The sequence below is a fragment of the Zootoca vivipara genome, chromosome 3 (genome assembly GCF_965207765.1).
Source record: "Zootoca vivipara chromosome 3, rZooViv2.hap1.1, whole genome shotgun sequence".
Classification (NCBI taxonomy): domain Eukaryota; kingdom Metazoa; phylum Chordata; class Lepidosauria; order Squamata; family Lacertidae; genus Zootoca; species Zootoca vivipara.
In genome coordinates this window covers 92,642,225-92,660,177 of record NC_142586.1, presented here as the reverse complement: position 1 = coordinate 92,660,177, position 17,953 = coordinate 92,642,225, and the positions used below count along the sequence as shown (strand labels likewise).

Sequence of the window (17,953 nt, the reverse complement as noted above, 5' to 3'; positions counted from 1 at the left end):
AAATAACATAAAAAAGAGGAAAGGAAGGGGGAAATAAGAAGAAAGGTACCTACTCTTCTTCGTAGTGCAAGGAAAAAGATTCAGGAAGGCAAAGTTCTACCGAATCCATGTGCGCTCGGCAACCATTATTTGTGCACCCCAGCTATAAATCAAAGTTTCCTTGACACAGCACAGTGCAATTAACACAAATGTTCTCCTGGTGACAAGCCTATAGGCACAGCCAGTTGGGACCAAAAGCTCTCACACTCTCCTAATCAAGGACTTAAAGCCCCGATTGGAGCTTATAAATATGAAGTAGGGCTTTACATATGCAGTCCCACTGGCCCAGACAGAGACCGGATTGGTAGGGCGTCAGCCAATCAGCGCCGGCGAGAGCAGAGGCTGCACAGATTGAGCGGAGCTCGGCAGGTAGAGACGGGCGGAGGGACCGGGGAAAGGACCGGGGAGAGGAAGGGCGGGGGGAGGCCGAGGGAGAAGAAATAATAATAACCGACAAGTGAGAACGCGCAGATATAAACGATGCAGCGTTTTCAAAAGGGCTTCCAAAGCACGGCTCTGTCTTAACTCTAGATTTAACTCCTTAGGGTGACCAAATGCTTTCTGCTTCTTAAAAGACAGTTTGGCAGGGAGGAGTTGCAAGCCTCAGTTCCTTTGGTGAAGATTTCATCAGAAGGTATTAAGTTTCGCGCTGCCGTTCTCTTTTTTTCCATTGCATTGTTGGCTGTCCGTGTTTTCTGTTTTGTTTTGCGATCTCGCGTTGTGACCGATTAGCAGTGCTGCTCGCTGCCCCATCCTATGCATGCTTTCTCGGAAGGCAGCCGCTCCGGAGTTGCACAGGGTTTGCTTGTTTCCCAGCTCCGCCTCAGCGTGTATAGGATTGCAGCCTTACAGCGCGCTTCCTTTGCAGGAAGAAAGCTCCCAGGTAACTTCGTGGGACTGACTTCTGAGTAAACATGGATTGGCTACATGAATGCATACTCTGAAATAAGTTTCAGTTGACTCGCTGGGGTTTACTGCCGAGTAAACATGTTGAGGAATTTGTATGTCATCTGAAATCCTAAGCATGTTTACTTATAAATAAACATGGATGAAATTGAACTGTTAATTTCTCCCCCTTCATATGATTCACTTAAATTCTATTCTACATTTCTAAACTCTTGAGTTAAGGGGTCTATATGCTATCATTCTGCATTGTTGACTTTTGTAAACAAATAAGATTAGCAGTGCTTGTATTTTCATCACTGTGAAAAAGTGTCAGGGTTCAACTGAAGAGAATTGAATGCATAACTTTCAACAGTATTTGCACAGAAACTAGACCATGCAGTTGTGGATAGAATGTTTTGCCATCACCGTGAAATAATAAGAGGTATTTTATTGATCAATATCTTCTATAAGTATTAACTGTCTTTAGTTGAATTTGAGTCTTATTGATTTCAAGGAAACTTACTTTCAAATAATGCAGATTAGGCTCTTCAGCAGAGCTAAGGCTTCATACCTATATGCAGTAACTTGGTCATATGTCTCATTGAAGTCAGCAGATTCAGTTCTGGCAAAAAACATGCACTATATCCAGCTGTGCCCGCTAAAATGCAATGGTCTGATAACTATTTGTGCCTCAGCTACCTATGTACAAACTTGCACAAAAACTTCAAGAATATATTCAATGTGGAAGCAAATGTATTGCATTATTCACATGTGTACTGGCGGAATTATCCAACCCCCAATTCACTACCCTTAGCTATAGCACATCAAAGCTGCTGACATTCTTCACTGAACAAACCGATTTAATGCAAATAAATGGACACAAAATTCCAGATATTGTTAATCAAAATACCATTTTACAAGTACCCCCCAAAATAAACGAGAACACAAGTTTGTCCTAATACGGAGTCTTCGTTAATATATGTGGCATAACTGTCATATTAATTATCTGTTTTCAGAGCAAGAATTGATTCCATCTACCTGCTGAATAAAATAATTCCAATATATCATGATGAAACAATTGTTACAATCATAGGAAATACTTTTTTAAATACAAATTCAGTTGTATTGCTTGGCACTTTTTTTGACTGAAGCACTCTGTGATGCAAATGGCATAATCTTTTAGATCAAAACAAATCAGTGCACACCCTCAGAATGCATTAATGCCCTTCACAAATGAGATTACAACAGCTGTCTCCAAATCTATTTGACGGCTTTTGCCAAAGTAAGATGACAGACGAAGACATATATGTAAGTGCAATGGAAATATTTGCATCTCTTTGTTTTGCTGAGCAACTTAACAGTATACAATATATTTATCCCATGTAGAGTTGAAAACCTGCTTTCCGATACATATGGGGACACACACACACACACACACATTTAGGAATCAAGAATCCACACAGCATAATTGGGGGTCTCACCACTACAGAAAAGCAGATACAGTAGTAAAAACATAATTAACAGTAACTTTAAGCTGCCTATGTTGCTAAATGTAGACTCTAATTAAGATGTAAATTTTGGATCTGAGCAGTGAATTAAAAATACTCTGGGATGCATCCTACCCAATCACTTCACAGATTTCACTAAACAAGCAAAAAAATAATAGGTGCAATTTGAGTGCAGCACACCTTCCTAAAAATATTTTAATAGAATAAATGACTTGTTTGTAGCAGATTTCTTTTGATTCTGTATAATTTATATGTAATCAATATCAAAACACATTCCTATACACATGGATATCCACTCTTTTAATTCAGATAAAATTTCAATCGCTGTTCTGGCACAAGAGTTTGAAAGTCTTGTTGAATGCGCAGCTTTGTTCAAGCGTCATATAGATCCTAGTCTGCAAAGCTCTGTTCATAAGCAAAAATTATTTGCTGGAATATGGCATCATGTTCATTAAATCATCATTAGGGAATAAAAAAAAATACTTCATATTTTATTTGGGCTACTGTTTTATTTTGTGCTGTACTTTTCCATCTGCTAAGCTTTTCATGTCCACATAGTTTCCGCTATCCTTTTTCATGCCCATGTCATCTTGCGCTTCCCCTCCGCATCACCAAATTAACTATTGCTATCTTTCCACCAGACACCTTGCAAGCATCTGTCTTTGCTGATGGTGCTGCTGCTTAGAAGACTACAGCCGTAGCATTATAATTTATGCATTCATGAAAGGCAGTTGGCCTTCTCCCCTGGGATTCAAAATGTCACCTCGACTAGACCTGGGCCTGGAATTTCAACTGCATTCTTGAACTTGGGCACACCAGTTTACAGTTCAGTTATTCTAATAAAATGAAGAAATAAATTAGGCAACCTACCAGATACTACAGCACACTCTAAAAACGCTTGTTTTATTAAAGATGCTTTCTAATTGCATGTGGAAATATAATCACAGCAAATTCTTATTACATAATGTCTAAATCACAGAAAATCAAAATCAGGAGTGTGCTCCCCTCTCTCTCTCTCTCCCTGCTTTACACATATATGCACATGCTAAATCAAATGCTCTAGTGTAAAAATCTTACCTCAAGGAATCCACAAAAGCAATAGTAATGGAAACAAGGCTAGGAGGGTGAGAGAAGCTGTCATGAGTATCTGCACCAGTCAATGAGCACTGCTGAGCACTGTCTACATCTTCACATCCCCTCTGTGTGTATAATTATTCCCATGAAGAGTACTGTACATCTTTAAGCGCCTTCACACTTAAGTGCTACAGACATCTCATTGCATCCAAATTGCCCGACTCCTAAACCACAGCTACCTCAAGGCTACTGAAGTAAAGACTCAATGGCACTTTGCAGAAGCAGCATAGTTAATTGTGCCAAGCACATATTTACTCAAAATGAACACAGGAGAGAAAAAAATATGGGGAGGAAATCTGTGTCTGCCATGCATATTACAATTATTGCTTTGCACCCTAAGTCATATAAAGGGCATTATATACCCCCATACTTCCATATACACTGTTTCCACACCAACAAATCTCATCATTCTTTCAATTAAATTTAAATTAAAGGTGGTTAAATGTTCGTCCTGGATGTCTGAAATTGATCATGATCCCGTCAGAGTAACAGGTTTGCTATATCTAGCTTTCTGAACAGATTGAAAATAGATAAATTTTAGCTTTTCAAATTAGATAGAAAAATGTCAGGAAATGCTAAATTTTAAATAGTGGTTCTGTGTAATAGGCCCTTTGCAGGCTACACTCCTGTCTTGGAAGTCTTTGCACCATAGCTTCTTCATTTTACAAACACCAATCCTGCATTCACTTATTTGAAGCAAATGTTGCTGATTTCAGCTAAAAGTAATTAGCACTGAGGTGTTAGAAACTGTTTTGCAATTTGTCTTTCCGACTCTTCCTCAGGAAGTACAGTATAGCACATCCCTGGATACAATATAATCCCCTGCCCACCCCCGCCCCTCTCTCTCTCTCTCTCTCACACACACACACACAACAACAACAACAAATAACACACACAGAGCGCAAGTGACAAGCTTTCTCACTGGATTTTTTTTGCATGCTTATATACACTTGAGCAAATGGTAGTAGATTACTACTTTAAAACCGTCAGGCACTTTCATTTATATTTAGCAGAAGTAATGATCACCCTGCCTGGATTTTAGACAAGCTGTATTAGAATATGCTTTCAAATACAAGCACCAACGTTCCTTTTCCTTATATAAACTCAGGGGGGGGGGGGTGGAGCAGAAAGTTTCTTCAGTAAGAAGTCATAACAATTATATCTCAATATAATATATGCAGTCTAACTGACTGACCACAACAAATGTCCTACATCCACAATTCTTTAGGGCTAGGCCCTGTTTGTTTACATTAGTACATAGGTAGGTATAAAGTGATTCTCTCTCTCCCCCCCCCCCCCGTTCAACTTAAAATCTCTATTGAAATCCTCATGGGGCAGGCAGTACCTTGAAAAAAACACAGTATAGTTAAAAATGCATTACCTATATCTCCCCTCAATAGTCCATCAAACTCTTTTTCTAGCACATGTTTCCTCAGAGAACCACACAGTGTTACTGTCTCAAGCAGCCAAGGAGAAGATGACTGAGGGAATTCAGTCACTCTGTTTAATTAATACAGGATTATTTCACTTTCATTTTGTGAAGCTAATAATATGACTGGTGGAATGTCAGTAAAAATTAAATCGTAAACTAGTGCAGTGCCATGGGGAAACCTTACTTTAGTTATGAAGTATTCCCAGTAGAAATCTTGAAAAATCTTATACATATTTACACTGGTAAAATACCACATGCTGTTTCATGGAATACTGAAAGAATTCAAGAATCTGTGTGGCATGTATCAGAGAGCAAGAGTTAACGTTTTCAGATTATACATTAATAAGCAGGTTGAAGGTATGTTGTTTCCTGAATGTTAAAGCACCACATGCTAAATGGAGAAGTACGCTCAAGGTCAGTGTTGCATTTTGGACAATCTCAGCCGCTGTGATATTATGATAATCACACTTAAAATATTCGTATAGAAAGAGCAAATTAGGCTTTTCACTAGAAAGATGATTATGATAAACAACAATTCTGAAGGGGACAAATTCATATTGCTTTCCTTCCCAGACAATAAATTGCTGCTCCTTATTAGGACTGTGGTGCTTCTTGTAGAAATAAGTCGCCACACTATTCTGTTTGAGTTACCCTTTTATTCTTCAAAGACACTGCGTTCGAAGAGAAAGCAATAGCTCACTCCTTCCCCTATATCTAAACTAATATTTAAAAGCTACCAGTCCACAAAACGAAAAAGGTCTCACAGAAAACAAGCAGGCATCAACACCCATCCTAAAATAAGATTAGGATTGTAACTCTGACCAATTGTGGGACAAGATCAGATAGATCTCCCTCCCCCAACTCCTTTCTCCACAGCTTCCTACCTAAATGGAAGCTCCAGGCACTAAAAATAGAAAAGAAGATGGAGTGCAAATATTTCCCCAGTGAAAACACCAATAATCTTTACCGTGAGCTGACACGAATTGCTTGTTACACTGCCCTAGGATATCATGGCCTGAAGCGACAGCACACACACGCACGCACACAAACACACTCAAAGACACTAACCATCTCCAAAGCCACAGTAATATGTGTTAGTATATGTGCATTTAGCGGCGGCCTTATGAAATCTGACTTCTGGCTGCTACACCTGCCATGCAAAGCCCATCATTTGTAGCCTGCCAGGGTTTGTTTTCCCTCTGAATACCTTTGCCCATCTTTCTCTCCTTTCTCTCCCCCTCTATTCACTTTTCTCTGGCATTTATATTATTAATGTTATTGCTATTATTACTGTCCAAGCATAAGCTGATCCACGGGGGAGCCTGTGTAATTTAACCCCTGAAGCGCTAAATTTCTTCACATGTGCCAAAGACACAGGTTTGTTGTTGCCTCTAGCAATATCCCAGGAAGACGAGTGATGGCGGTGTCATATCATCACATAGTGACTTAATCTATTGCGACACCCAGGGAATGGGCAACTGAAAAGATTTACGGAACATGTTTTTAACTGCATACAAACGTGCTATTCCCATTTCCCAATAAGCCAGAGTCACTGGGATCAAACCGGAACCAATTTCACCCACCTTCCACTCCCGGTTCCAAATATTAAGCCCTGTGTCATCCAATCATCCTGTTTCATGAGTTGAAATCACAATGTAAAATATAATTCTAATAAACAGCATTTGTAACCTCTTATTTCTTCTTTTGTTCTTTTCACGTCTCCTGATTAACAAGCAGTCGGAGTGTGTTGAATTGCTGAATAGTGCAGCCTTAGCATGATCAGCCACTTGCTAGAGAAAAGAACCTTACTTCAATATCCTTTAAAAATGGTCTGACTGGCATCAGAGACATGTTCCAAAAGCAACTCATTAATGAGCAACACCTAGAAGTAGGAAGGGCATGATATTCACATTTTAATATTTAGCTGCAATAAATATTGACAAAAAGAAAAATGGCCTGTACTGTGTAAAGGCAAAAAGATATATATTCATTCTCCCACCATGACATGTTAAATATGAGGATCTTTATTTTGCTTTCTGTAAAATTTCATTTCAAGCTAACACGTTAAGATATAATGCAAGTTAGGCATTATTATATCTATGTTTAGATGGAGTTCCAATGGATATTTGTTTATTTTTTTGATCCATTCATTTGATCCAATGATCCATTGTTGTGGCAGGGTCAGCAGCTCAAACACTGACTACTGCATTAATATTTTACACCCGGTAGATCTCAGGATCATGTGTGCTTACCACCGTTAGTGGCGTGAATGATACACACACGTGACATGTATTATTTGGCCCATTTCTATATCTTGGAATAACAATGGAAACCAGAATTATTAACCTTGCAGTATTGCAGTGCATTGTAATGGATAACATGAGCTCATTCTCCAGACCCACCACATGCCAAAGATTATTACGGTCATTTTATGTACATACTATAAATAAAAGTATTATTAAAATGTACCCTATCTTTCCATCATATACTTAAGACTGCTTATACTGACAACTTTATATCCTACCCGGCCCTATGATTCTGGCCCTAGAACCAATTTTTTTATGAAGAATATGCAATGAACAAAGTTCCCCCTACAAATAATTTGGTGTTGCAAGAATGTGATAAGAGCTTTGCTCAGTCAGGCCAAGGATCCATCCAATCTGCAGCAGTAGCCAGCCACATCATCATCATCATCATCATTATTACTTGAATTTTTATACCATCATATACCTGGAGGTCTCACTCTAGGAAGCCAATAAGCAGGGCATTGTATGTCCCCAAAGTTCAGAAATATTGTTTAGTCGTTTAGTCGTGTCCGACTCTTCGTGACCCCATGGACCAGAGCACGCCAGGCACTCCTGTCTTGCACTGCCTCCCGCAGTTTGGTCAAACTCATGTTCGTAGCTTCGAGAACACTGTCCAACCATCTTGTCCTCTGTCGTCCCCTTCTCCTAGTGCCCTCAATCTTTCCCAACATCAGGGTCTTTTCCAAGGATTCTTCTCTTCTCATGAGGTGGCCAAAGTATTGGAGCCTCAGCTTCACGATCTGTCCTTCCAGGGAGCACTCAGGGCTGATTTCCTTAAGAATGGATTGGTTTGATCTTCTTGCAGTCCATGGGACTCTCAAGAGTCTCCTCCAGCACCATAATTCAAAAGCATCAATTCTTCGGCGATCAGCCTTCTTTATGGTCCAACTCTCACTTCCATACATCACTACTGGGAAAACCATAGCTTTAACTATACGGACCTTTGTCGGCAAGGTGATGTCTCTGCTTTTTAAGATGCTGTCTAGGTTTGTCATTGCTTTTCTCCCAAGAAGCAGGCGTCTTTTAATTTCGTGACTGCTGTCACCATCTGCAGTGATCAAGGAGCCCAAGAAAGTAAAATCTCTCACTGCCTCCATTTCTTCCCCTTCTATTTGCCAGGAGGTGATGGGACCAGTGGCCATGATCTTGGTTTTTTTGATGTTGAGCTTCAGACCATATTTTGCGCTCTCCTCTTTCACCCTCATTAAAAGGTTCTTTAATTCCTCCTCGCTTTCTGCCATCAAGGTTGTGTCATCTGCATATCTGAGGTTGTTGATATTTCTTCCAGCAATCTTAATTCCGGCTTGGGATTCATCTAGTCCAGCCTTTCGCATGATGAATTCTGCATATAAGTTAAATAAGCAGGGAGACAATATACAACCTTGTCGTACTCCTTTCCCAATTTTGAACCAATCAGTTGTTCCATATCCAGTTCTAACTGTAGCTTCTTGTCCCACATAGAGATTTCTCAGGAGACAGATGAGGTGATCAGGCACTCCCATTTCTTTAAGAACTTGCCATAGTTTGCTGTGGTCGACACAGTCAAAGGCTTTTGCATAGTCAATGAAGCAGAAGTAGACGTTTTTCTGGAACTCTCTAGCTTTCTCCATAATCCAGCGCATGTTTGCTATTTGGTCTCTGGTTCCTCTGCCCCTTCGAAATCCAGCTTGCACTTCTGGGAGTTCTCGGTCCACATACTGCCTAAGCCTGCCTTGTAGAATTTTAAGCATAACCTTGCTAGCGTGTGAAATGAGGGCAATTGTGCGGTAGTTGGAGCATTCTTTGGCACTGCCCTTCTTTGGAATCGGGATGTAGACTGATCTTCTCCAATCCTCTGGCCATTGCTGAGTTTTCCAAACTTGCTGGCATATTGGGTGTAGCACCTTAACAGCATCATCTTTTAAAATTTTAAACAGTTCAGCTGGAATATCATCACTTCCACTGGCCTTGTTATTAGCAATGCTTTCTAAGGCCCATTTGACTTCACTCTCCAAGATGTCTGGCTCAAGGTCAGCAACCACACTACCTGAGGTGTACGAGACCTCCATATCTTTCTGGTATAATTCCTCTGGTATAATTCCTCAGAAATATACTTCCTTGAAATCGCTATCATGGCTAATATGGGGACATAGTAGCACAAAACACTAAACTAGGGTTTAGAACTATGTGAAAGAGCCTCAATGACCCCAATGAAATTATCAGGTTTATCTGTCCTCCTGTCGTCCTAGTGCATGGCCAGGAGGAAGACTTCTGCCTAGTTTTGATTCACTTTTAAAGAAACTTTGCTTTGAACCAGCAATCCTTTAAAGCAAACCCTGATCAGTTTTGCAATAAGCCAAATTCAAACCATGAATTAGGAAGCTGACTTATTAAATTGGACCCAGTTTGTTTTAAACTGGAATGCCTGGTTAGAACATAGGTCTAAACTGGAATGTGAAAGTGAAATTAAACGGGGCGGAACATTTCCTCCCTGCAATGTAGGAGGAGCATGCTAGCCCAACACTTTGTTCAGGCTCATTCACAAAGTGCTAAACTTTTGTTTAGCATTACTGTATTGTCTAAACTGGACAAAACTTATCGGATTCTTTTAAAAGAGCATTAAAGCAGAAGTGGTGCAGAAAATATGATTCCTTGTTTTGCTGTTTGCTTTTATTATTGGTTTAGTTTTACAGTTGTGCTGATTACTGATTGATATTTTAAATGGGTTTGTGATTTTAATACTATTTTATTTATCAACAGAATTTTGTTATAACATGATTAAGTGCAACTAATTAATGAATAAAACATCTAAAGGAAGAAGTACCAACTATTTGAGGTCAGTGCTACATTTACTGTTCTGGGTTGTGTCAACCTATACTAATCCTATCAGCCTCTGATCTGCTACTTAGAATACTGGCCATGAGCATGAAGATTGACATTTTTAAAAATCAAGTCACCTAACCCTTATGAAGCTGTGGCTGTAGGAATTAATAGTCCAATCCTAAGCATACCTACTCAGAAGTCTTATTTAATTCAGGAGGGCTTAAAGGTAAAAATAAAGGGACCCCTGACGGTTAGGTCCAGTCACCGTAAATGGGTTAGGATTGCAGCCTAAGCCATTGTAGGATTCGAGTGTAATAGCATTCCTGCCTACTCAGATACAAGCTCTATTTACTTCAGTGAGTCTTACACCCAGGTGAATGTTTATAGGATTGCTACTTAACAGTATCCCTACCCCCAACAGAGTTATGACCATACAGATTTCAAGCAGAATCATAGCTGCCAAGTTTTCCCTTTTCTTGGGAGGAAGCCTATTCAGCATAAGGGAAAATCCCTTTAAAAAAGGGATAACTTGGCAGCTATGAGCAGAATACATTATTCATGTGTTTTTTTTACAGGAACTATACCACCTGATGATAACAAGAACTTTTAAAGGGAAATAATATATTTTAACTCAGGATTTTTCAGCTGTGTTGAACACAAATGGTGCTACAATCTACATAGTTGTGCTTAGTGCATATATTATGGCTTAGTGCAAATGCAGAGCATGTGGGCTCTTGTCAAGAGATCACAGCTGTTGTGCTGCTGTGCAGCACTGAGCTAAGCCATGCATTGACTTAGCATGTCATCCAAACTCAGGCTCGTGATTTCCATCCAGCTGTAACCAAGGTTCTTTTCTAGACTTGTGGCTCATGGTTCATCTGGGAGAGCTAAACCACAAGCCCAGGTTCAGACAAAATAGTAAGCAAGCTGCAGCGCAGCTACAAAATGAACTGGGAGTTGTGCAGCAGCCACCTCCTCCCTGGTAGCTTGCACATTTGCACTAACCTGGGCAGTATAATCTTAAATGTGATCTTTCTGCAGCTAGACATTATTGTTCATTTCTACTGATCAGTCAGTTAAAAGGTAAAGGTAAGGGGACCCCTAACCATTAGGTCCAGTCGTGACCGACTCATCTCGCATTATTGGCCGAGGGAGCCGGCATACAGCTTCCACGTCATGTGGCCAGCATGACAAAGCTGCTTCTGGCAAACCAGAGCAGCCCATGGAAACACCATTTACCTTCCTGCCGGAGCGGTACCTATTTATCTACTTGCACTTTGACGTGCTTTTGAACTGCTAGGTTGGCAGGAGCTGGGACCGAGCAACAGGAGCTCACCCCGTTGCGGGGATTCGAACCGCCAACCTTCTGATCAGCAAGCCCTAGGCTCTGTGGTTTAACCCACAGCGCCACCTGCATCCCTTGATCAGTCAGTTAGGCCTATACAATTATTCAGCACCAGTCAACAGAGTTTGCTCTGTAATATATAAATACTTATACTCCCTTTCTTACCAGACTAAGTCATACACCTGCTAATTTGAAAAAAGTCTCCAGTTTTTCTCATTCTTAATATGAAGAAATGGCTTCTGGAAAACAATTGTTTCTTTTTTCCTTCTGACAGGGGAGCTGCTAGTGGAAATAGTTTTACGTAGCTAATAGAAAATATGCAAAAAAGCTACTAAATTTCTGTGCTACTAATAAAAACAATTAAATGTAGCTTAAAAATAGCCCAATGAACACCTGAAAGCAAGGAATGATCAAGATGTACACCATCTTGTGAAACTGGAAAATTATTATGCAACAGTTAATATCAAAATATTGATCCCTTGTTACACAGTTGATACCGCATCCGCAAATATAGACTCTGTATCCCTTGCTAGTCTGAATGTAACCTAGGACCACTCCAATACACTTTGGCACCTGAGGCAGATAATGCAAGTAGTAGCTTCCCCATGATAAACAATATTCCAAAATTCTGTTTCCCCCTACCTTTTATAACAACCCAATCTGCTGTCTGCACAGCAGCCTCAGTCTGTCAGCAGGGGCAGCTACATGTCAAAGATCCTATTGTCTTGCCTTAACGTCTCTTTTTCTTTCAATACTCTCCTCACCTGCAGTACTTATCTTTGACTTAATATCTCTGTAATTAATTGAAACTGGCTCCTCCTAAGCTTTGTCACCTTTCACCTATCAGATTGGGTTTGAATTCCCCTGCCCCAACCTTGCATACTCTTCATGTACATAACTGGAGACTGACTATTAAATGTATGTCTTTAGTCTTCTGCCGAAGTAGCTATAGAGATGGTGCTGATCTTTAGTATACAGTACATATAAAATACAGAATTAGATAATCATATAAGTGAGGAAAATACAGTATGTGTTTTTCCACTTGAAATGTATAAAAATAATCTCCAGTACAGTACAACTTAGTCGGGCAGGAAATTATCACTGGAGCCTTTAATAGAAAACTCAATTCATTTCAAATATGGCATCTCCAGAGGAAAAAATTATGAAGCAATACTATTTTAAAAAAGATAATATGGGGGGGGGTTGTTTGAGTGTGTGTGACTAGAGATGGAATGAGCTGTACCCACGTGCTGCTTGCAGACTTCCCACAGGATTCTAGTTGACCACTATTGAGAACAGGATGCTGAATTACACAAGCCATTGGCCTGATCCAGCAGGTTCTTATGTTCTTAATGCACATTAAGTTTTATGTAAGCAACAAAGGAAAAATTCATGATACCCTTCAGTTTTCAAGAAACATCAATCGAAGGCAGAAGCACTGCAGCCTCTGTGACGAAACTTTCTTGTGAAATCTTGGACTCTTCCTGAAGCTACTCTCCTTACAGTGACACAAGGGAGTGACTCAGCACCTCAAAGCAGCGAAAGGAAAAAGTTGCTTTAATAGAAAATGTGCTTTTTTAACAAACCCTTTACCCACAAGTCCCATGTCAGAAATATGTGCATTCTAAACCAAAATTAAGCAATAAAATCAAGTAAGCAATACAGATTACAATTTCAGTTACAATTACTGTAGCTGCAGCAACAGAAATGCCCGCTATACCTCCTTCCGAAAATCCTGAGAAAAGAGATGTGCCTGCTGCTGAAACAACATCAATGTCATGGTGAGAGATACCTCAGAGAGTAGGTCATTCCAATGGTGGGGGGGGCACTACAAAGAAAGCCTGCCCATGCCCCCCCCGCCCCACAAATCTCATTAGATGTGAGAACCACCACCAGAGCTTCCACTGCACATCTAATTTTAATGCTCCCCCTATCAAACTTAAGGCTAAATAAATGTTTCTTCAGTACCAGGCCCATGGTGTGAAATATCTCACCAGAACATCAGCTGTGATCTTCGAAGTACTGGTAATTGTAAAAACACTTCAGACTTTAGGGTCAGACTGCTTTTTAAAAATGCAAATATAATATGATGCCATCAGACAAGGCATTAACAAAAGGACAACAAAACATTTTGGTAATACTTGATTGTCCATTTCCTTTTGTACCATTTATATATATATTTTGAAATCATGACGTCTTTACTCAATAATACATTCAGCAGTAAAACAAGAATGATTTCTCTTTCAGTAACTATCTAAATAAATTCTGAAAGTCTTATTGAATTAGTTCCTTGTATATCATGTTCCTTCAAAACAAGTGATTGAATTAAGAGTTTCTAGATGAAGTCAAGTACTTAAAGCAAATCAGAATTTTTTTTTGTCTTCAGCCACTACGAAAACAGAGATTCAAGATGAAAAGAACGCCTTGCCTTTTTTCCTAGCTTACACAGCTCGGCTCGTTTATTTTCCCAGTAGACACACTTGCAAATCAGGCTACTGCTACACTTGGAAGTGCAGGGGTCTAGCTCCTGACCTCAGTTAGGTTAGTCCATCCCAGCTGAAGAGCTCCCCCTTAGATCACTGACTTGCTATTATTCTGTGGTTAATAGGCCTGACCTGTGCAATATATATAATAAAAACCTGGCTACAGTCCTATCTCTAGTTTGAATGCATACCAATTCTGTATCCGATGCTTGCTATATAGCAAACAATGAAAGGGCCAAACCAGTTTTACCAAAAATATATTTGTCAAACAGTGTGGTGCAGAGATGCTCCCAATTTAGTCTGAGCTGTTTATGTTGCACTGGATGAGGGAGTTAAAAACAGCACCACATAAAAATCAAGGCATCTTGTGAGAGAGATACGTTTTCTTTCAGACAGCCTTTTCTTTAACCTGTGGCTAATTAAAAAATAAATAAATCCTGGCATCTATGGGAATTTTCTTACAACCAGGAAGCCCGTTAAAGAGAAAATAGCAGCACAACTCCCCCCCCCCACTCCAGCATAGCCCCCTTATGTCACATTTGCATTTCCATTCCGCTGAACTGCCTGACAATGAAGCAAATGGGTTTGCCTTATCTGTACAATTCTGGACAACAGAGATTTCTAAGCCATACAAAAGAACAGCCTTACCATTCAGCGGTTCAACACTTTCCACTGCAGTCCCCCAAGATCCTGTGGGGAATGCTGTCACATAAACACCTGTCCCTACCAAAAACAAAAACAAAAAACCCCACCCTTAAACTGTTACATGTCATGGGCCGGAGGGGGGAGAGAAACTAATTTAAAACAAAACAAAATATCTACGGTAGCATGATTTTCTCTAAAGGAAGCCAACCTCAAGAGGGGAGGAAGAGGAAAGAATTATTAAGACCCCACTATTAAAAGCTCAACCCCAGATTAAATTATGTGCTCTAGGAATGTTTGGGGGGGCATACAGCTTATACAAAATTGCTGGTTCCCCCCCCCTCTACCCCTTTGTTTTGGCGCCATCAGAGTAGGGCTCCATTAGATTCAATCTACATGCAGAAAAAAAGAATTTAAACCTGCCAATTTGCTGTAGTTTTTTTAAAAAAATCAAATAACACAAGGCAGTCCTGATGACTTGTGCCTGTGAGAATATTTCAAACTAATTCCTTTAAAATTAACATCTTTCCACTGATAAGTTAAAAGCAATACCAGATTACCAGTCAGGCACTAGCTGAAATCTCCAGATCAGCTCTGTGTTATGATGAGACTTACACCAGCTATAACACTGACTAGGACTTATAAAGGCAACAAAAGTTCTGAAACATTCAAGCTTCATGCTAGCTGTTATATTCTGTCTCCTTATGCCAGTTCTCTGGCTTGTACACAGTAAAGCAGGTATCCTGGGAAACATGGACTTCAAAGAATATCCATGAGAAGAACTGGAACCATAAGGGAATCTGGTAGGCATGGCCCAAGGGTATAAGCAACCTATTTATAAGGATGTCAATATCATGGTAGCATGGTTGCTGTTTTCCCATGAACTCAATCCCATAGCTCTTTGACAAACTATAATAAAAAGTCTACAGTAAGATATTAAAATCATGTAGGAGGGAAAACTTACACAAGATGTAACCACACCAGCTTCCCCACAGGTCAGTTATGCTGTTTTGGGTAGTACCCAAAAGACCATGGTAATGAATCAGATCACTGGTGACCAATGTGCATTCTAGTCCAGAGATGATCACAATCCAAAGGAAGATTCCTAAGGGGAAGCAGGAGCTATTTCCTGACACAATTTAAGAAGGTACCTGAACCCTATTTAGAAATTGTTCACTACATGTGGAACTAAATATGGTCGCACTCCAAACACCATGCTTTGAGACCAACATATCTGTAAAGAGGCAGCTATGCACATTTAGGTGAACATGTGCAAGCATACCATGTAACTGAGAAGCCTGCAAAAAAACGAGTCCCCCTATATGTGTTTAGGCTGATGTGTAGCAGAATTTCTGAATAGGACTAATGATTTATTGACAGTGAAATCTATGGAAGTAATCTCCAACATTTCCCAAAGTTCTTTCCATTGGTGTCTTAGAATGGTGGTTTTCACAGTGCATCCTGGGGATTCCTGGTGTCCTTCAGAAACTCGCCAGAGGCTCCTCAACGATAAAATCCATAAATCTCTACAAGCTTCAATGAATGGCTTGTTTGCCATTGCTGATCTTCTCCAGCAATTCATGGAACCACAGGGGAGTGCTGTGACTAAAGCATCTATTTACATGGAGCAATGGTGAGGCTCAGGACACCTAGCCAGTGCTATGCATAAACTTTGTCCTCGAGAACATGCTTCTGAATCAAACGTACAGCACAGGTTCCCTGGGAAATGAACAGGGGTTCCTTGGAAAACTAACTGAGGTGGAAAGAGTTCCTTGAAAATGTAAAGTATGAGCGTTGTTTTCAAACAACATCTCAAGGGACCACGTAACTCTTCTTCCCCATAGTCGGAGGATGAGTGAATACAGAAAGCAGAGCTTATTTCTTATTTAGTGAGATTTCAACAGTTACAAGTTCTATTACTATGTGGTCACAGTCCTGGTAAAAAGTTACTTTCTACTCCAAGATGTTTTCCACCACTGCTATCTGGAGCTGAAAGCCCCTATTTCCCTTTCATTTCTCAATTTTATTTTTTTGTATGTATGAAGGGAAATTAAAGAATAATAAAAAATGAGAAATTTGAATTTAGGTATGAGTAAGAGAGAAACCTATAAATAGCATTGTTAAGATTACTGGTTGACATCCATCATAATCTTCAACAATATGTGTGATGCACCATTTTATTTTATTAGTATTTGGTTATGAATTATGCACCATATTCCATCTGTTCCTTTTGCTGGCTCTTTGCCACCGCAGCCTAAGTACTTCACAGTTTTCAATATGTCATTCTAGTTTGTTTACTCCAAGACCCATTTGTTTTGCTTTTTCTCTGATATCAACTATTCATCCTTTTGTGTTTCTCTCTGTAGCTTTCAGCTTCTGTTCAAGTGTTTATATTTCTGTTCCATTTATCATAGTTGACAGTATATGCTATACAGGTGTCAAGACAGGCTAGCAAAGGTTTCCTCCTCTTCAGCTTTCCATAAATATGCAGAATTGCTGGCATGAGGGGGAAAATATTAACAGTGGGTAACTGAGAAAAGGGGATTACTTTAAGATGCAACCGAATATGTTCCCATCCCTACTTTCCCATTTATCTCTTTTTTGGGGGGGGGGATTTGCAAAGTCAATTGAAAATACAGAAAATCCAACCCCTCAATTCACCATGCTGGAGAGCAATTGTATGAAGAGGAGGTGTGTTTCTGCCCTGCTCTGTCTGGCTCTGTCTGCAGGGCAGCTCTGCCAGCAAGGAGAGGCCTGGTTTCCCCTCCCAATTCGCAGGTTAGAGGAAGCTACCACAAGCAGCTTCCCCACTAGTGAAATGCAGTGGAGACTCCTGAAATGGGGGCTGGGCTGGCACAGGATCCACTGGATCCTGAACTGGCCCTGCTGGGATCAAGTAAAAACAATGGGTCTGATCTAGGCCTCTTCACTTTGCCAGGATGGGAGCTGGCATACCAAAGGGACATTTTTACTGCCCCCCCCACACCTTTTACCCTGGCGGTATAAGTGGCAGGGCTATGGATCAAGTTCCAATAATGCCATCTAAAGATTAGGATTATGTGACTCATTAAAAAAAATCACAAAGGACTCACTGGAGATCCACTTGGGCTAGTAATCATTTGGATAGTTCTAGGTAGGCATTCTGTATCCATTGGTCAGTGGCCAAGGATATAAGAATGGGAGATTGGCACAGAGCAGTACTGATCTGTTTACGGAATCAGGCCTATTTCACCTGATCCAGAATTTGCATTACTGTTAATAGAGTCTAGATGCAGGGAATTTTGATACTTTGACTAATCTAAGCATGCAGCAAAAGGAGGTAAAATAATCTTGATTTCAGCACTTGCCTGGTAGCCCACACATGACAATGAATTGCA

At 40.1% G+C, this 17,953-nt stretch overlaps 1 protein-coding gene and 1 long non-coding RNA gene across 7 annotated transcripts in view; one reads left to right on the top strand and one right to left on the bottom strand.

The window, feature by feature from the left end:
- Window positions 1-279, bottom strand: part of ESRRG (estrogen related receptor gamma) — a 210,962-nt gene extending 210,683 nt beyond the window's left edge. The window contains exon 1 of one of the 6 annotated variants that reach the window (XM_035111330.3): window positions 54-279. Coding sequence is in view for 1 of the 6 variants with exons in the window: in XM_035111338.3 (XP_034967229.1) it covers window positions 54-109 (56 nt within the window). In the remaining 5 variants the exon portion in view is untranslated. Of the gene's footprint in view, window positions 1-49 lie in introns of all 6 variants that reach the window. The other 5 variants (XM_088666684.1, XM_035111338.3, XM_035111336.3 and 2 more) reach the window with 5 other exon arrangements.
- A 137-nt stretch (window positions 280-416) lies between these two features.
- The window catches only part of LOC148686352 (uncharacterized), a 33,141-nt gene continuing 15,604 nt past the window's right edge, over window positions 417-17,953 (top strand). Inside the window, exons 1-2 of the long non-coding RNA XR_015949129.1 lie at window positions 417-673; window positions 10,044-10,119. This is a non-coding gene — a long non-coding RNA (uncharacterized LOC148686352). The remainder of the gene's footprint in view (window positions 674-10,043; window positions 10,120-17,953) is intronic.